The following is a 21,603-nucleotide window of genomic DNA, read 5'->3' as shown; positions in this document are numbered from 1 at the left end:
ACAGGGTGACCAAGATAATAATGTCCTGTAGTTACAGGGCTCATATGTACAAGAGAAGGGGAAGCAAGAGTGATAAACATCTTGGTTAAGCTTTAAATATATGTATTAGTTTCATTTTCACCTGCTCGATTTCTGGAAACATGTTTCTTTTTGATAATGTCATGTGCTCATTAGGGGAGCAAGTGTTTCGTGTGTCAACAGGTTCTTGGGCATTTGATTCACAGGGTGTATACCAGTCTGAAAAACCTAAAAATGTCAGGGAAATTTCTTGTTTTTCTGGAAAAATCGAAATTTTTGTAGTAGTGCACTGTTTATTGTAGTGTTTAAAAATAGGTTTTTAAACAAAGGAAGAAAGGAGAAGCAAAATAAAAATATTGTTAGCAAATTATGATGTTGGGAATGGATCACGTTTTGATCTATGTTCATCTAGAACTCGTCTACAGTAAGTGGCTATTGGAATTTACAACTTACGGCCTCCCGGATGGTGCAGTGGTAGCGTCATCGCCTTATAATCAAAGGGTCCCGAGTTTGATACCTGGTGGAGGCACATACTGGTTCGGATCCCACTTTAAACTGTAGGTCAAGTCCCAGTTAGCCTTACTGTGCATAAAGTGAACTTAAAAGACCAACTCAATCAATGGAATTTACAACTTTCTCGTTTGGAAGGGGGTTGGTGGATAGTTATTAGGATTAATACATATATTACTCAATTGTACCACAATTATGAACTATTTATGCTGTAATTATGATTTTTATAAACAATAATTCTTTGTCCATCATTAGTCAATACTTGCTTCCCTCCCCCTACCCTACCCAGTAACAGCCAATTACTGTTGAGTTTCCATTCTCATTTTTACCTTTACATCAGGATTATTAAAGGTCCAGGAATTTTAAATAAATTCAATTCTGGTCCAGGAGAGACAGTCAGCAAGCGTAAATGGGTTCTGGACCGTAAACAACCTTTTTATCTCTATAGTATTTCAATTCGGTCCAGGAACCTTTTTTCAATGATACAATACGCAACTTGGACTGAATTTAAGTTGTGCTATAGTGTGTCTCAACCTTAAAAGTCAGTATCAAAGTAAATGGAGTACTTCCCTCTCTCTCGAATACACAAGTTTTGTTAATAGCTCTGTCCTTCTCTACCACCGCTGCATTGTGAGATGTTACAAAATTTACAAAATGTAAAAGTCAAATATTTCAAACAGTGAAATCATTATCCTGTAGAGTTTTTTATGCTCTATTTACTGACAGCATTATATAACCTGTCATAAATTCATGTGATCTGAATTTTTCATAATTATGCAATTTTGCATAACGCTTAATTTTTTTCTAATAAATACTTCAAAAGCCATAAATATCAAACTGCTTGAACAACTTCGCCAGTTTTTTTTCTACGGGATATATGATGTTTGTAGATATGATATTCTTCGCCTGAGTGAATTAATTTGCTTACGAGGACAGTTATATATATACACACACACACCCATTGGATATTTTGTATAAATCATCAGACTGTAACACGAAAGAGTTGGTTAGCGAGAAACTTTTCGGTTTGTCGCGATACACATGCAGACCAAGCGAGAAAAGTGTTGACCATTGTTTGAAGTTATTTTTAGAATGCATTGTTACTCTACAGCACCGTTATTTATTCTGCAATCGTAGTTTGTTTATGTGGGCTGTCTCACGTATCAAATTCATTGCACGCCACCAAGGTTATAATTCAGTTGCAGGCAGGTGCCCCGGTTCGTAGGAAGTGCAGTGTGCTGTATTTTCCGTAAAAAATGTATCTTAATGTTTGTTTTTGCATTTATTTAATTCTGTTTATGTAAAGGATACAACATTCAACGAAAGAAGTAACAATAGTTGCGTCGTGTTAAACATATAATGCAAATGTAAAATGGTAAATAGTTTGAAATATAAACATTTACATGCAAATCTTGAGGTAACTATCGTTTTTTTTTTTCCAAAATGCATCAAATACATAATTTTGATGATTTCCTATACAATATTAAGGAAGTAAATTTGTCGCAATCATTAGCGACTCGATGCAACTCAATTTGTTGATCTGGCAACGCCGCGCTCCATTTAACCCATACTGACTTTTAAGGTTGATACGCTGTATAGACAAAAAGGTTCTGGTCCTGCAACGGAACCCAATAAAACAAACCTATTTGAATTTAGGGGTTTCTGGACCTTGAATAACCCTACTTTACATGCAAAGTGAATATTCTAAATCTTGATTAAGTGGGATTCTACATGTGTGTTTAGCTAAATATTGTGATCTTCTTCCAGACATGTTCATATTCACTAATTGCCCTAATGATTTGGTCTGGGAAACCTTGGAATGTCAGGGAATTTTGTTTTTATGAGATTGTAGACACCCGGATTCATGTAAAATGGAATACGGGTTGTAAAAAGATTGAATTTTATTCACATGACTCAATGTCCCTGCATAAAGATTTGCTCTAGGGCTCAAACAGCCTTAAATTTAGCTTGAGTTTTTCTTAAAACAATATTGAGATATGAATACACAGATTAAGCAGTTGAATATTATGTATAAGTAGCATCAAAAGTCGATTAAAGTAGCATGTGTAATAACTGTGCAAGGAAAAAAACCTCTACGTGGCAGTAGTACATGTATTTGGTTAAAAAAAAAAGATAGTGGAAAAATAACTGAATGTGCAGCATGTAAAAGAAAAGGACTTAAAGAAAGCAGATATTCAGTTTTCAAATTGCAAATTGCATAAAAAACCTTAGAATTTATGAAATGATATGTTCAATGTGAGACCTCTCACAGGTAATTGCATGATTAACCACTTGCCTGACACATTATTTTCCCAAAAATGTCCATATTTTACACATTTTTTTATTGTGTGTTTGTAATGTACCGATATCGGCAATTAAGGAACAGTAACAAACTTCTATTTTTGGGGTCAAATAAGGTCACAAAACTATTCAAAAAACCTCCATAATTATTAACCTGAGTTAACTCGTACATATATGGAAAGTACTACAAATGTTTGAAAATAGCATATAAACTGTCGAAAATAAAATGTCTTCACATTTTAATGCTGTCCCAGTTTACAGACTATCACATACTGTCTCACATCAAATGTTACCCACAGTGTGATAAACCCGAAAGCATGGGCTAACACAGAGTGCAACATCGCAATCTGCTTTCCTCTCGCATCACTGGAAAAGCGACAACTAGGTAGTGTCACGGGAATCCGGTAGATGGCAGCAGTACCTCGACAAGCTAGAGTCCCTGGATGTATAACAAGCTATCTACACCTTCCACCTAGTGGCCAAAATGGGAATTAACACCTATTAAAGCTCAAACAAGACTGTCCGGGTAGGCAGAAAAGTGCACTGCAGTTGTACGATTTTAATGAGATAACTCGGGTAAATAATATGTAAAGCAAAAACAAATTCCGAGTTAACTCTGGTTAATCAGTTAAGTGGTTAAGTCTACATACAAAATTTGTCACCACAGAAGCTCATTCACTACACTTTCAGTTTGTTTGAACATCGCTATCAAATTGGCATTTGTTTGATGTGTTGGTCTCACTTTCACCCCATACTTGGTGCAGAATGATCTTGGTTTTTTATTTGATTTTGTAATATTTTTTCAACAGTAAGATATTTCCCTCAAGGCTATAGGGTGCGACACACTCAATTGCTGTCTAAGAACTAATGAATAAGCAAAGTAGTGTAGCGACGTTCCCTATGAAGTTTGGAACTGGTATCTCTAACGACACGAAGAATATACAGTGAAACCTCGATTTGACGTTTTTCAGGGGATCAAGCTCAAAAAACTTAAAATGCGTGAAAATGTAAAATCGAGGAAAATTTCATAACGTTTTGCTGTGTTAAGACTATCAAGATTGAATGTATAATGCAGGAAAAATGTAAAACCAGGGTTTCACTGTATTAATCTAGTGTTCATTATTTTTTTAAACCCTATATATACTTGTGTGCAAAGAAATAGACCCACCTCACACTTTTGACATAAAATTTTTACTTGTTCTTACTTTTTTTTCCAACTGTTTGCAGATAACATACTTCATACTTCTTTTATTGTCTTATTTTCTTCTGAAAAACATTTTATGTCAAAAGTGTGAGGTGGGTCTATTTCTTTGCACGCAAGTGTATATACACACTGCCAACATAAAAGAAAGTGACACATCTGATGCATTTTATATATTACAGGCATACGAACGGGTTCAGGCGAACCTGCTCTCTCTAAAATCAAACACCCACTTGGACAACTTCACCAAGCTTCGAAAGATCTCCAGTGAAGTTTGTGAAACGGGCGGCTTGATACAAGTAAATCCTGTTGGTTTTTGAATAGCCTTAGAAAAACTGAACGGATTGTGATAAACTTGGAAATGACAATTAGGAGAAGTGTACATATAGCAAACTTTTGAGGTGTATGGGAGGAATTGTCACCTTATATGTGACATAGCTCTGTTTTTTGCATTCAGAATGAACTTTCACATAATAAAGATCACATGTAGCCTTACTGGATTGCCTCTCTAAGATTCTAACTTAAATTCAAGACATTTATATTTGCTACTTTTATTTTTTTAATAAGTAATGACGTTATGTAATAAAAATGTGGTCTGTCAAGACACTAGCTGCCATGCAATGCAACATGTAAAATATAATGTGTGACTGGTACAGGTATAAAGTTGTGTACATATATGTGTGGATGTGTGTGATTTGAGACCTTTGTACAAAGAAAACACATTTTTAGTTGTTCTTAATGGCTTACTTATCATTATTTGTAAAGCAATAGTATTTTTTTTAGGTATACAAGGATACATTTTGCTGATTTTTATTTATTTGTTTTGTCACTGTTTTAATGGGTTGTTTATTGTATAAGTCCACAAATCAGAAAAATATACAGATATGTTTATTATGTTACTAATTGTTGTTAATATTGTGTACTATAAAAACTCGACATAATGCTATTTTCAAGCCTCGTTTTGTCACAATAACCTGTTTTTGCATGCACACACCTGTAGAATCTAAGATAAATGATTTTGTACCTGATGACGTTCTTTGTTACACATCCCTGATAACCAGAAAAAACTAACTCCACGACTAACAGCTTAGTGATGGGAAAGGCAGATTTAGTCTGTGGAAAACTAGAACGATTCTCACTTACTTTATTACTATCTTGATAGGTATCCTAAAATAAAATTAACAGTAAAGCAATGTAATAATGTACAGTCACGGACACTGCCGGCTTGTAATGAATACATTAACTTTCAATGGAATCGTTACAAGCTGGCAGTGTCCGTGACTGTACAATATATATTATTCCCCAAAAATAAAAATTATACTTTGTGTAACATTGAAGATCAAAGGTCACCCTGCATGAACTTCTAAGTAAGTTCCGAAAGTGCCCCAAGATGGCACAAGAGGTCAGAGTGGGACGCGCTTACACAGTAGTGGAGGAGGAACATGTAACCGTAACCTATCACAAGCGCAGTTGTGTGGAGTTAGTGGTGAGAGAACTGTGGTACGGGAAACATGGCTGCGCGCATACAGTCTCCCGCCGAGTGCGAGGGGTAATCAGGTTTCTCCATGCTAAGAAGCTGCCAGTGTCAGAGATCCCCTGGCAGGCATGGTGACGCCTGAATTGGTGGAAAGTGTGCAGCAAGCAATGCTGCAGAACTGGCGGTTTACAATGTCCGAACTCTCATATCAGTTTCCACAGATCTCCCATTCCCTGCGGCATGAGATCTTCACCCAGCAACTGCAGTTTCCCATGTTGTGTGCACGATGGGTTCGTCGTGGACATTGTTGCGGCCTGCTGTGCATTTTCTACACCATCTTCGGACAATTCCTTCACTAATGTCATTCTGTCCATACACTTCACTTTACTGTCTGACGCCGATAGCTTCTTAGCGTGGAGAAACCTGATTACCGCATGTACCTCGCACTCGGCGGGAGACTGTATGCATGCAGCCATGTTTCCCGTAATACAGTTCTCTCACCACTGACTCCACATAACTGCGCTTGCGCCAGGTTATGGCTACGTGTTCCTCCTCCACTCTGCGCAAGCGCGTCCCGCTCTGACCACTTGTGCCATCTTGGGGCACTACCGGAACTTACTTTCTGGATGCCATATTACAATTTTTTTATGAAAAGAGCATTCCTTTATTTTTAAAACTAGCCGGAACATTAAATTTCTGCTGCTGACAGAACAAAAGTTATGATTATTATGTTTAGCCTGCATTCTGGAATTTGCCTTTTTTAGAGCTCTAAAATTTTGCATATATACTTTACTTCACAAAATTTAATAAAGTTTCTAGTTGGATCAGTTTAAAGGGTGTGCATTTGGGAATCAAATGATTTGCAAAACGATTTGTTCGTCTTGAGATGTGCACTTCCAAAGTAAGTACGGCTAAGTAAAATATATCGTAAGTAGGGTGAAGTTGGTACCATTGACGGTACTCTTACTGATTTCCATCAATACTTGGGAATTGTAACATTCAAAGTAGTGCAGTATATATGAACTAGAACTACAATATTCACAATTTCATTGTCTTTTTTTACTTCTCATTTCTACCACTGTTTGGCTAATCATGAGGACGATATAATGAAATTTAAGACTGGACATACAAAGAACATCCAATAAAAAAAATGTCTTGCGACTGATACGTACAGTTGTTATGTAACTGTGAATTTACGTAAGTCGGGCTGGGATTCGAACCTGGGACCGCCGGCATCATAGCATGGTCACAGAGGCTGGCATTTACAATTTCACTTGAGATAATTTAATCTCAAAATTAATTTCTCCCTTCAAGCTGCTTCTTGTTGCTAAAATAACTAAAAGTAGGCTTGCATAATTTCTAGAATATTTTGAGTTATTTTTACGGACTAGGAGACACCCACAGTCTGGAAAGGTATCAGCTGGTATCGTTGATTAAATTCCCAACAGATGCAAGTTATATCAGCTGAATCAATCCATCGCTGTCTGTGCAGTCCTAATGAGAGTGTTGTACAAAAGGTGCTGCCATAACTGAATCAATCTTACAAAATTTTGGCTTATAGACTTATTATGTAGCTAAGTGTAACTTCTTCAGTAACCACACATTATAGTTTATTGGTGCACAGGTGCATGGAATAACAAAGATAAGCAAAATCTGTTCGGACTTTCCTCATCATGTAGACTACAAGAATTGGCTACAATATTACAGGGTAAAGGAAGGTTGTAAAAATAATAAATAACACAGTAACAATTATCCATTGTAACTCATTTTATTCAATAAATTATTTTCAATTTCTTTTCTTTCCACATAATGTACACAGGTTAGTTCAACGAAGTTAAAATACATAATTTTCTCTCTCTCAGCTCTCAATAATATCTCGAGGGATATATTTTTGTAAACTCTGCATCTTCATAGGAAGCCAAATTAAAGTTTTTATCAAGCAATATGCTGGGAATGACAAAAAATACCTAAAACGGGATGCATATGTATGTATATATTGTTTACACTAATACACACAACCATTGTAACAGCCATGAATTGTAAATAGGCCACAAATTACTCTTCACACTCCACCATTTAACCATTAACAATTACAAATCCTTCCACTCGAAAAATACACTGTTTGTGACACCTTACAGTGTAGACCTTTTTGGCAGATGCATCACAGGAAATGTATTCAAAAACGACTCGTAAAACAGACCAGTTCAATCACCTCCAGAAGAAATAATTAACATGGCACGCGGGGATCATATTTTTAGACTTTGTACATTACACTAGAAAGGAAACTTAAATGATCACATTGACTTTTCCTACAACAAAGCACATGCGAAATCACACGCCAAGACATCTTGTTCGCTTGCCAAGATGTCAGCTCTTGTACCTTGGAAGTACCAGCGTGATGAAAATTATCGACATTCCATGCACCACACTTACTGTGGAACAAACTTCATTCCGTAACAACATTTGTTTCCAAAAAACATTCTCTTTTTTATTTTTGACACAACCTTTACCTGATGTCAATCTCATTCAGTTTGAGGTTCGCTTTGTCATTCCATGCAATGCAAATGCAGTAATGCTGAAAGAGCTGTAACAAGAGTTCATGTTCGTCGAGAAACTCAATTCGTTCTATTCGCTGAATATCCGTCTGAGGAAGCGATGCATAGACTTCAACCATGTCCCATGCATTGGCACCTTCCCAGCCATTTTTAACAAACCTGCAATGGGAAAATATCATCAAACATAAGTACTTACAATATTACAATGTAAATGCATCATGTATTTGCACATGCAAGGCTTACTCAAACTGGTAAGGCAAGCTGCACACCGGATCTGGCACGACAAGACTCTGTGCAATGCTACACGACGGGACACAAAGCAACATGACAAGAGTCACTTTGCTTCCGAAAAACGAAACATATTTATTATCAGTGTTTTTTTCTGGATAAAAAGTTTTCAGTACTCTACAAGTTTGTTTGCTGTTATTATTTGTTGAACTGCTCTTAATATTGTAGTATATAAATGATCATGCATACATGTGATTTGTCTTATTATTGCATCCAAAGTAAATGTGTAAACACAAGATCTATCACATCTGTCATTTCAGGAAATTAGGTTTTCCTTTGGATCTTAAACAAATATCACTCATCGCAATATATTATTTTAATCTACATTTCCGGTCCACACACAGGCAGGATACAAATTTAGTACAAGAACTTTCTTTTATCCCTTTCATATATCCTTTACAAGGATAATGTAACAGAGAATGAACTTTTGTATGGCGCATTAAATATGTAAAATGGATGTCCAATGTCGCAGCAGGAACAGAGTTTTGCGGCGTACTAAGCAATAATATATATATATCCCCCCCCCCCCCCCCCAAAGGAAAAAGTTACATTTCTGTACTGCAATCACATAGTTATTCAAGCAATAAATATCAAACTTGCCTGAAGACTGTTTTTCTTGTACAATTTACGATACGTTTTGTACATTACAAGATAGTTTGTAATAAGCCTATTTTTTTACGTAATCTAAATGTAATGCAATTCATCTCCTGTGCCACTTCATTCCATAGGCATCAATTTTGTCCTCATTATGGTCCTCAAGAAGCTCTATTTTTAACCGTGACCGCACTTTTAAACGATACAGCGATGAGTCACATGCAGGTGGTGCACCGAGAAAGAAGGATTTGCACATGTGCAGAGCATTTTGTCGCATCGTGCTCCTGCAAGACCAAATTCCCGGGACCTTCACTGTTTTGTTGCAACGTGACTCGAGTCAAATGTTTCGTCTGGTACGGCGGCTCATAAGAGCCCCATGTTAAATGTTCCGACTCGATTTGCAACAAAAATGACACGTCGAGTTGCGTCAGTGCGCAGCTGGCCTAAGTATTAGGGCTGAGCCGATAGCACTCTGAACAAATACCGATTCCCACCGATAATTGAAAATTGTTAACATTTAAATATTGATTGATATTAGGCCCACTTTAGACGGAGGCATTTCCTTTGAACATTTATGCTGGCATAAATGCCATGTAAATGCTTCCAAAATCTTATAGCAGACAGTACTTTACACGGAAACATTTCATGGGACATTCTGGTTAGCTTTTGCGATTGCGATGTATAATATATACAGCATTAAAGGTACACCTAGTTACACCATCTATGGTTAGTGCACATTGTTTACAATCGAAACAATAAAATATCCATACTTGTACTCTATAAAGTATTATTTAAACTGTGCCATTGATTTGCAACTAACCTTTTAACAAGAAAAGTTACTCATCTCGGTTGAATAGTTATCGGCTTTTAAAAATGTGAAGTGATACGTTGTTTACACATCACTCGACCGCCATTATATCTGCACTTGTGACCTAGAGCTTGCTTCTGATTGGGTATGATACGAAAAATGCGACTGAAATAGGACCGATGTAATCCTTGATTTGATTTGCTTTATTTTACTTCACTTTTCTGCCACTTTTTTGGCTAATTGCGACGATGTTATCCTTGAGAAATGCCATGAAATATGCCACCGTATCTGAAATGCCGTAAGATTTTTCACCTTGCATGGTACCATTTTGGTCATGAATGTTAAGAAAAATGTTTTCGTCTAAACTGGGACTTAAGTGGGGGAACCACTCCAATTAAACGCACCAGTTTACCAGACTTTTGCTTTAAAATATTCAAGAATTACATTGGAATATTAAAATACCTGTTATGTAATTAAAAAACAGTTTATTTTTTCACATTATATTGGTGCAAAATCAATGGAAACTTCGAATTTTCCATAACTTCCACAACAGGGTGTCTACCAAAATAACAAATCCAAAACTTTTGACTTTTTCTTTCCCTTTTCCATAACATTTATTTACATTTAGGGATAGTTGGAAATTATATATATATATTTTTTTTTTTCAGAGTTTTAAACTTGCCTTAATTATTAATGCATATAAAAATTAATGCTTCAGACTTCATCCTGAATGGGGATGGCCACATTACAGTAATATTTTTACAAAACTTTATGTGTACAAGAACACAATCCTCAAGAAACAAATTTAAAAATAATAATTTTTAACCACAACTTAATACAATTTAGGTTTCCAAATATTCAGTTTATCAAATCCCAGTTCAGGTTATACCAATGTAATTCACTACAATGTAAAAAATAGGGAAAATTCTTGACCACAAGCATAATTTCTTGACCTACCAGTTAATTTTTTGACTGGTAGACACTGAATAATTACTATGTAAGTGTTGCACAGAATTTCTACAGAATCTCCAAAAGATTACAATGCTGGAAAAGTATCAGCCAGTACAGGTAATTAAAATTCACCTGCTACTTTCCCATACCGTATCATGCTGAAGGCATGACTCGAACCCAGGACCACAGGAGCCATAGCCCGATAGTCTAATCACCTCCTTTTTTCAAGCATTTGTCACCTGCGATCTTCAAGCGGATGTAAAAATCCGCTGATACGAATTCTTCCGGAATCGCCGGAAAGATAATGCAAACACAGCTTTACGCTGAAAGCGCAGTCGTCTCTCAACGGCCGAAAGTTCGAATTTCATTTACGTAAATAGCTCGAGAGAATATTTCTTCCCCCAGTCGTTATCTAAAATCTATTGCGTGCACAGTCGTGCCTTGGAATTATACGAACAGTTGCACTAAGAAAGTTATGGTGTGAATAGTTGTTGCCTCCGACTTACAGTCAGATTACCGAATGTTACAAAAGGAGTTACAGTGAGGAGTAGTATGCTATCGGAAAGGAGTTTTATTTCAGGAGAGTTTCATCAGTGTTGCATCTACGAACCAGCAAGTCGATCGTCACTTCGAGATCTACAGGTAACGAACGTTCCTAAAATCCTTGTCTATCATTCTCTCACACCCCTGCCAGACCAGTCAATTGAAGTGTTTAAATTTAATTGTGAGTGTAGTTCTTATTTCACGGGGCAAGCACCTTGCTTGGTCGAGAGTTGACGTAGCTCCTCAGAGCTATAGCCCCCCCCCCCCCCCCCCCTTACGATACATCTCTCGCAGCCAAATAACATCGAATATCAGGCTTTCACATAGCCATGTAGGATCCCTTAATCTAAACAAAGTGGTATTTATACGTGATGGAGATGCAGGGCAGGTGTTGCATGATCCTAGTGGATTTATCAGCATTAGTATTGGCTCAGCTCTAGTACGTAGAACTAATATTTTGTGTGTGAGGGAAAATCATACACACACAGATACCTTCTGCAATTTTCTTACGATGTTTTCCTGTAACTTTTTCCTAATCACGATGATGAGTAATGATTAAATGCCATTGATGAAGGGACAGTCAAAAAATAACTACCATGCTCAGGCAAGGACTTAACTTCGATTAATGCATGAAAATTTACCTCTGCTTTTGAGTGTCTAAATCGTGACAATCTTCAACCCCATGTAGAGCACACCCCCTTGCTCGTAGGTTTTTAAGCATTACTTCTGCAAACTTATCAGCCATGTTTGTCTGAAAAAAAAAAGAGAGATTCAAGATTACATTGCTAGTTTCTTGTTTTCTACAAGATGTTCATAAAAATTATAAGCATTTGCAATATATTTCAGACCTATGTTAATGTAAATTAATCTTCGAATCGAAGAAACAATTCTTGGCAATCGGACATGTATTTTTATTTGTGTGAACACTTCTTTCAATACAAATAACACCATGGACTTCAAAATAAGGAAGAAGAAACTGGCAGCCTGAGACAATACATCTGACATTATTTTTTTTTTTTTTTTTGGAACAGTTGACATAATGTGTAAAAAGATATATGTGTGGGAATTATAAATTAAATAATTACATGTTTAAGGATATACAGGGTGTATTGAACTTTCACATTAAGTAGAGAGCATTAAGATCAAGAAATTTTCTCAGCAATGTTTCATTCATTGAAGCCTTGTTCTGATGTTACAACAGTCAATTTTTATCCTGTGCATATGCAGCCATTCACAACTCGCCTGGCCAATAGCCCGAGAGAATCTTTTCGTCACCAGGAAAGCTTCAAGACTTAATGTATCTGCACTTGTGACCTAGAGCTTGCTTCTGATTGGGTATAACACGAAAAATGCTACAGAAATAGGACTGATGTAATCCTTGATTTGATTTGCTTTATTTTACTTCGCTTTTCTACCACTTTTGGTTAATTTGCGAAGATGGGGATGAGTGATGATATGATGAATTGACACTCACATACATCCATGTCCAGGCCGGGATTCGAATTCAGGACCCCTGGCGTTGTAGCACGATGTGCTAACCACTCTGCCATAGGGGCTGGCTCTCACAAATATATAAATGTCAGTGGCAAGCATGATTCCATGTCATGTGGTTGCATACAAGGATAAAAATTGAAATTTTTCAAGGGTTCTGATGAAAGTTGTTCATCTTGGTGAGATCAGACATATTTATAAATACATTTTATTACAATAAATATGATGACACAAGGTGTTGCATTGCATTATGAAAACAACACCCCCAAAACAAGTTATTACAGGTCACAATTTTCCCCTAAAATGTTTTTAGAAAATTGTCACAGAACTTAGGAATATAACACTGATAGGAGGAATGTGTCCAATTAACACATGAAAGCACCCAATATATAAATAAATAAATATGTAATTTCTACATGTACATTTTTAAAAAATCCTAATACAAATTAATACAGTGGAATCCCAACTTTACATTCCTGGAGTTTGCATTTTCCTGCATTGTAAGTTTTTCATCTTGGTCTCTTGAAAAACGTAAAATTGAGACTTCACTTTCTTCCTTAAAATATAGCTTAAAAAAAGTTTATGTAGGAGTTAGTAAACTTAAATTTTATGGATAATGTGAAATAATTGGTTGATGTTGGCATGCAACATGTGGGAATGCCACTGCTTTGTAGTGAAAGGGTTCAAGGTTCAATCCCTTGCGGAGACTGGTTCGAATCCCATTATAAATTGTAGGTCCAGTCCCGATTAGCCTAACTGAGCATAAAGTGGACGTACAACAAAACTTTGATTGGTTCATGCAAAATCTTGAAATAGGGTTTAGAATTTTTAGTGCACTATCTATCTTACACTTACGTATTACATGAACATAATCACCTGTTCATAATTGATGAACAGTGATGTATGAAAGGTAGAAGCAAGCCAAGATAGAAGTTCAGCTGTCTGTCGAGACTCAACATATACAAGAACGCACTCAGCTAGGAAAAGGGTTGGCAGCTCTCCATCAACTTCCGCTTCGCTGAACTTCTGCCGTACTTCATTTACGCTGCGCAAATCTGCCCCTACCACATGATACTTGGCTGCATGAAGGTCTGTGGAACTGAAACGCACTTCACCATCTGCAAATATATAATGAGCTACAATGATATAAAATGTCTTGTTTTTAGTGGGAGACATAAGATTCCTATTCTTTTTTCCAAACCAAATCTCCTGCTTGTTCCACTGTCTGATGAAAAATTTGGATACTCAAGTTGGACTCCAATTAAAAATTATCCAGTTGACCTACATAAAAACAAATTACATCAAAATTTAGCTTATTCAATTCTGCATATTCTATGCTAGTATCCCAACTAACTAACTCTAGCCTTCTTAAACCCGAAGGTTCATGGCTGCAGCAACACAGGCCTTCCATCTGTCCCTATCTTGAGCAAGATCTATATACTCTTTTCCATCCCTACCGATTTCCTTTAGGTCCATCTCAACGTTGTCCCTCCATCTTCGTCTTGGCCTTCCTACAGGTCTCTTACCATCAGGTTTCCCAACAACAATCCTGTGAACTCCTCTTGCCTCTCCCATTCGTGGCACATGGCCTGCCCACCTAAGTCTTCTTGATTTAATTATTCTAATAATATCTGGACATGAATACAAATTATGTAGTTCTAAATTATGTAACCTTCTCCACTCACCTGTCTCCTCATCCCTTTTAGGTCCAAATATTTTCCTAAGGATCTTATTTTCAAATACTCTCAATTTGTGTTCCTCTTTCAATGCAAGGGACCAAGTTTCACACCCATATAATACTATTATTTTCCTGTAGTTTACGGTTATTACAAGCATAATAAAACAGTTTTTCTTTGTGACGTTTCAGGAGAACACACGCTCCTTTCATCAGACATTTATTTTCATTTTGACTAAAGATACAGTTATAACAATGGTTAGTAATTTTTTAAACAAAAAGAATCTGTTATATAATGGATGTTGTCAATGTTACATTGTTGTAATATAGCAACTTCACTGTGAAAAAAACAGTCTGTTTTATTTTTATTTCAGATTTTTTTTTTTTAATTACGAATCCAAAATATCATCAGGTAATTGAAATTCATCATTGTTTTCACAAAGTCTCTTGATGTTTTCTGTTACATTAAATTTTAAAGATGGTGGCTTATTCCATTTGTGAAAAAGAAAACTCCATACTGGATCTATGTTACCATTTTCATTATTTAATTTATTCCAGTGTTCTTCTGCAATGAAGGAAGCTTCCCAGACATTTAACTCTGTGTTTCCCGTTAATCTTTTTAAAACCCTTCTCTTCTTAATAAAATGCTTCTCTTCGATGATATGAGTTGACAAACCTGTTCTTGGGTTTAGATTTATAATGTCCAAATCGTGTTCGTGCCATCTTATTGCCATTTTCCTTGCTGTTTGTCCCACATAATCTTTTGAACATGAACAACTTATATTATATATTCCTGTGGTTTCCACATCTGGTAGAGAGTTTCTCATTTTGAATTTATTAAATGTACATTCCAAACTTCTTGGCAATTTAAAAACAATTTTAAAATTAAAACTTCTAAAATTTTTTGCAATTTTATGTGAGAATCCCTTGTGGAATGGAATGCACACAAATTTCTTTTCAACAGATTTTTCATCTTTGTCTGTATTTCTCTTTTCCTTTAGTTTTCTTGCAACTTGTTTTTTGATTTGGTTTATTCTGTTAGTGTGAAAGCAATTTTCTTTTGCTATATTAAAGAGCCTTTCTTCTTCATTTTTGATATCCTCATTATTAGAACATAGTCTTTGTGCTCTCAAACGTCACAAAGAAAAACTGTTTTCTTATGCTTGTAATAACCGTAAACTACAGGAAAATAATTCTATAATGCAAGCAATGCGTACATACAAGAAAAACCCATATAATACTACAGGCAAAATTACTGTTTTGTATATTTTAACTTTTAGTTTCTTAGATATTAAACGAGAAGACAAAAGTTTATGAAGAGTATCCACTTTTTTTAAATATGTCTTCTATTTTTTTTATTATTATTATTAAAAAAAATAGAAGACATATTTAAAAAAAGTGACATATTTAAAATTTGTTTTAAAACCTAGATTTTATTTTTTTGTTAAGTGAAATATTGCACCTTCATAGTCCCTTACTACTTTTCAGGGGCAAAAAGTTGTAAATAGAAAAGAAATGTTGTTGGATGGCATCTTATTCAAGCCAACATTTTCATACAAAATGACAACTGGCAAGTTTGCCTGAAGTTCAATGAATCAATCAAATATAGGCATATGGATGTTGCTATGGTATGAAAGATTGTAAATAACTGGTTCATTTTCAAGTGAGGTGTGTGTGAGATGCTGCTTGTCATGTTGTTGTAACACCCATTTTCAATTTCAAATAAATTTTGTGATTGGGCTACTAATTTCAAGAGACTGGCAGACATACAAAAAAAAAGTCTGGAAAATGCACTCAACCAGACCTGGATCTCGACATTCCATGCCATTGCTCTACCAACTGAGCTACCAAGCCAGTCCTAGTTTGACCTGATTTTTTCAAAACTGCCATGTTTACCTTAATTTTGCAGTTTTAAGAAAACATATATAATTATTACAATATATGGAAACTCACCTTCTGAATGTATTTTCTCCAACAGCTGTTTTGTTCGTTTTATATAATAACACTTTCTTGCCGAGACACTAGGAAAATCTAACTCAACATAATTAACAAAGTCCTTTCCAGCATCTTTCAATCTCCAATACAAGGTGTCAAAACCAGCTCCAAAGTTTATAATTTGGCAGTTACCAGATGTTATCTGAAAGAAATCATAGGGAACTTAATATACACATTCTGTAACAAATGTTGTACTCATAAATTTTTAATAAGTGTTTTAACTTGTAGTCAACGGCAAAGATAATGGTAGGCAAATTGTCCATCGTTATTTTCATTACCTTTTATTCTACATCATGTGTTGTTTTAAGGAATGAAGTTATGTTGGTGCGAAACAGGCATTGCCCTCTGCTTATTGATGTCCTTATTTCAATTCATTATCATCATATTGTGCAATACAGACCGAATGAAAATGGTGATGTACAATTCGCCTACTGTTTCTTTTGTCGTTGGGTGTACATTGTATGCACAGATACATGTATTATGTTTAGATACATAGCTGTTAAAGTTCTAAATTTTTTTTGGTATTTGGGACATATGTTTCAACTGAAAAATGTTCAACACCTGACATCCAGCACTCTTCTAGAATGAAAATTTTAGTCCTGAATTTGTATATGTATAAGTTAGGGATGTGCAGGTTGGAAATTTTTCAGTCAAGACTGGATTTTTTTACAGCCTAATATTCAGGGCAGGAAATATTCACCTCACAACTAAAAAAAATAAATGCCACACATCATCTCTCCCCTCAGGTGATTGTTTTTGCACTGTGGAAGATATTCCTGACACCTACAGTGCGGAAAACTTCCAGAAAATACCACTTTAAACGGGAAAAGATTTCCCAGAACAGGGAATGGAAATTTTCACCCGATCAGTTCCAAACTTTTTGGGCCTGTCAAAGACCAACATTTTTTGTTACTTTACATCAGTTTTGACCATAATGTTGATTACATTTTTGGTTACAAGTAACATAAAATAAATAAAATGCATAGTATGTTTCATCTACTTATAGTATTAGTAAACTTGAATTAGCATAAGTGTTGATGGTTAATCAGACTCGGCTGGTTAAGAGAGCCGGACAAATTTTGTATTCTGTCCTGGAATGAGATCAGATGATGTAAAATGTTTGCATGAATGGACAGGAGGAGGCATGTGTTTGTTTTTGTTTTCATTTCCTTCTACTTATGTTCATGTGTGGTTCTAAGGACAGGAATTGCGCTCAGTAGCATGCCCAATGGGGTAGGTTGGTGGGGGTCATAACCCTCACTTTAATCCAGTATTCCTAATAAAAAACAATGTCAAAGGCAGGAAAAGATGGTAAAATGAATACTGACTACTAAAAAAGCATACATAGCCCTACCCCTTTCAAAAATCCTAGGCTTGCCATATCAAATACAATACACTGAACATGCTTGACCAATCTGCCTCTTACATTAGCCACTGAATGTACTGTGACAAGGAAGACGACAGAAGGAAAATCACAAAAAATAATGTGCGTGCACATCACTTGAGTTGAAGGTAACTTGTCTAACTTTCTATTCTAACCCTTAGTCCGCCGCCGTTGCAGATATGCAACAAACAGCTTTAGATACAATTATCAAGGGTTTGCCACACTTATATTTGTATATTGAGGTTGAAACACTGACAGTTCGTTCGGGAACATGTTTTGCAATAGTGTTTACGAAAATTCCAAAATTCCTCCCCCCCTCCTTCTCAGAATATGTCACGTGTTTGGGCTCCTCAGTTAACAGACACAATAAATGCTTGGTATTTACGATGCTGTTTTCCTCCAAGCTTCCAACGCTGTGATTTAGCACTGATAAGGTACACATTCTTCTTTGTGTTTGGACCTGGATTCAAAATTAGGACTTTGCATCATATTGCACTAAACACTCTGACATAGAAGGTTATTTATTTTTGTGGCCATTACTGGCAACGGCCCTGATAATCCTGAATGGGATTTTCACAAGTTTTATAGAAGTATTAGGAAGTGATTTAGAATACTGGAAACAATTGTGGAAGAAAATCTGAAGCTTGGAGAAACTAATGAAAACAGCTTCAATAAGTACTATTTACTGGAGAAATTATGACTTGAAAAGTAGATTACGTAAGCATCCACTTTTCTCTGCAAGCAAACATTCTTCCTTTACGGTTGTCTCAGACTGCGAGTACTGATCAAGTTTTCTTAAGGGCATGCGATACAGTCTCCACTGGACTCTTACCAAGCTCTTCCTTCCACAGCAGTGTGCCAACTTAGCTCTCTTGGAGCCAGATCTGGCTCTTTCATGCACTCGTTTGGCTGTGAACTGGGACGCCCACCCCCATGCCCCACTATGATGCCATCACTGGTTCCGGCCCACATAGACCAACTTTTGTCATAATTATACACTTTGTATGTGACGTGATATTGTTATATTGGCTGCATCGCCCCATTCCCTCTTATCTCCCCAGCTACTTCTTTATAGCACTGTGTTTGACGTGAAATTGACATAATATTGTTATCAGGGAATTCTTTTTTTTTATTTCATACAACCATCTGTGGATTATTGAGATGGGCGATGCCGCCGGATCTAGATGTTGAAAACTAAGAATAAATTGTCATCAATTTAGAGTTAACGATAATACAGTGCCCCTCCCCTTTGACAACTAACATTACCCTAGGGGGCACTTTATCCAGTCTTCGTAAATCTAGCTCCTTGAAAGTCAGTTTTAACTCTGGAGTTAAACGTAAACTTAAATGGACATTTAAGGTGAAATTTAGTTATTTTATGCGCACCAGGTTTGGCAACACTGCCAGAAGGCAAGGAGAAATGCATTGGGCATATAGGAGTATTATTTGATTTGTTACCTTGGGAATATCAAACTTCCGATGGAATAGAAAATGATATCAACGGGAAGAGGGCAGTTTGAAGAAGTGATTGCCAAGCACAAAAGTCGAAACTCCAATTTGATTAGCCGCAATTTGATGTTGAAGTTGATTCCCCATAAAGAATACATGTGATTCCGAAAATTCTTATTTTACATATTTTTCAAACATTGTGTCCAGCTTAATAATCAACATAAAAAAATGCTTCCACTTGCAACATGGAGAGAAATTCATACTCTTGGATACAGCCAGTTTTTTTTTAGTAGTATTGTCCATTCGGGTGATACTGAAATAAATGCACAATTGGTGCATAACTGTATCTCCTCCCCTTAAGACCAGATATTATGTGATCAGATGTTGGAAGCAATTAGGAATGTTATTTTAGCAGTAAGAGCCTTAAACCTGGCCTGCTTAACCTAATAATGCAAAGCATTTTAGGAATGCAGGTAATGGTGCATTCTCGCACAGAAACGAATTTCTTCATTTTTACAGGAGAAAGTACTTACCAAATTGAGTTTCTATAGATTGTTGAAAGGCAGTGGATGTATTTTTTTCCATCATGCAAATTCATGTATATTTGAAGAAAAGTATCTTTCCGACGCTCTACGGTAACCAGATGTCCCGTACGTTTCATGACGTAACCCCCTTGAAGGGTTTCCAACCACGCGGTTGTTTTGCAAGTTCATTTTTTATTTTTTAAAGCTGTCTTGCATTGTGTTACGAACCTAATCGAACCTAACCTAACCTTGCCAAAAATGGTTCGTGGGGCTATCCGTCAATGGTTTTTTGGGGTTCGAACCCGGGAAAAATCCAAAATCAGTAACACCAAAGTAGGTATTTTTTGATAAAGAAGGTTGGAAACACTGCATACCCACTGATGATTCAAGATGTGGCCGCCATCTTGTGGTACGCAAGCGAAGAAAGCAAGAACAATAATGACTGTTAATGTGATAAATTGAAGTTATTTTCTCCACAAGAGCAAAATCTCACCTTCAAGAACCTTTTGCAATGCATAATCGGTAAGTACGAATGTTAAAAATGACGAAAGAAACGAGTGAAAAGTGTTTGTGCGAGATCGCTCCAGTACAGGGATGTAATACTCTATTCACACCATATTACATAGCAGCAGCAGCAGTCTGTATCCAAGATGACAGTAAACAAATACATATATATGAGTATACCGAAGGCAAAAATCATTCTCCGGAGAACATGCAAGTAATCACCAAGCCGATGATGCTTGTGTTAACAGACATGAATAGCAGTCCAATCATGTAAAAAATGTGTATGTATCATGAATAGTTCGAAATTAAAGAATCAGAACTGGAGCCGCATTTACTATTATTGACTTAAAATACTTGGTAAGGCACTAATAATCCTTTACATACAGTTAGTTCATGCTGTTACATTATCATTCTTCCATGTTCAATATATTTTTAGTTCAAATTTTAACCTGCATCGAGAATTTCACTTTAATCCATCCATGCTACAAGCCTTGTACATGAAAAGTTGATGAACCTTGCACTAACAGTATTTACAGTTTTACTACGAAATTTAGCGTCTTTGCCTTTTCAATTTTTTCCGGCTGTACACAAAAAACTATAAATAATGGTAACAGTAATATACGCAAGGTATGTCTCATGCACAGGATGCTAAAAATCCTCATCAGCTTCCTTTCGATTATTCACTTGTTGCTTCATATGCGACCCTCGCTTATTTTCTACTCAAAATGGAACACATTTATTATGAGATTACCTCCTAACGCAAGGAATATCCCACCTTAATAAATTTTTCAATCAAAATTCCAATGCCTCTTGTTCTCGCATAATATCCTCTGTTGATTTCAGGTGCTTTTCTTTCTCCACCTCGTACAAACAGGGGCAGATATGGATCTGTCCAATAACCTAGTTGTACAGCACATCTCTTACATTCACTAGCATCGTCATTAGTTGCCTTCACGGCTTCATCCCCAGCTATACATTCCATTGTGTGTAGTTAATATTTTGTCTAGATTACACAAAAGTGCTTTCCTCTCTTCGTGAAACTGTTCCTAATCAACATTTGAGTGACAAACAAACGCCATATTAAACTAAACTTTTCGTAACTAATCGATAAGAAAACATATGATTGCGATTACTATTATGAGGTTTATATCTGGACAGAATTGATTTTATAGTGAACTGAAACGTCGTAATAAAGCAAAATAAAAAAGAAAAAAATTATTTAAGGAAGTTAACTCTATCTGCATTAATTCTGTGTCAACAATAGATTAATGCAGTCATGATGCAGAATTGCCAGATGGAAAAAAAATTACACTTTTGTGTAATTTTTCGACTATG

At 36.0% G+C, this 21,603-nt stretch overlaps 2 protein-coding genes across 2 annotated transcripts in view; one reads left to right on the top strand and one right to left on the bottom strand.

The window, feature by feature from the left end:
• Acadvl (Acyl-CoA dehydrogenase very long chain) overlaps positions 1 to 4,929 on the top strand; it is a 41,392-nt gene extending 36,463 nt beyond the window's left edge. The window contains exon 11 of the mRNA XM_083115474.1: positions 4,213 to 4,929. Coding sequence (XP_082971600.1) covers positions 4,213 to 4,350 — 138 coding nt within the window. The 3' untranslated portion in view covers positions 4,351 to 4,929. The remainder of the gene's footprint in view (positions 1 to 4,212) is intronic.
• A 2,340-nt stretch (positions 4,930 to 7,269) lies between these two features.
• LOC145981970 (leucine carboxyl methyltransferase 1) lies at positions 7,270 to 21,543 on the bottom strand. Its single transcript, XM_083115476.1, has 5 exons — positions 21,044 to 21,543; positions 16,366 to 16,549; positions 13,614 to 13,855; positions 11,888 to 11,997; positions 7,270 to 8,221 (listed from the first exon to the last, which is right to left on the bottom strand). The coding sequence occupies exons 1-5, from the start codon at positions 21,248 to 21,250 to the stop codon at positions 8,014 to 8,016; spliced, it is 951 nt and encodes a 316-aa protein (XP_082971602.1). The 5' UTR covers positions 21,251 to 21,543; the 3' UTR covers positions 7,270 to 8,013.
• Positions 21,544 to 21,603: the final 60 nt, after the last annotated feature.

This window comes from Lepisma saccharinum, chromosome 30 (genome assembly GCF_977018435.1).
Source record: "Lepisma saccharinum chromosome 30, izLepSacc3.1, whole genome shotgun sequence".
NCBI classification, from domain to species: Eukaryota; Metazoa; Arthropoda; class Insecta; order Zygentoma; family Lepismatidae; genus Lepisma; species Lepisma saccharinum.
Note: the sequence above shows the minus strand (reverse complement) of the source record. Positions and strands in the feature narration are given on the sequence as shown.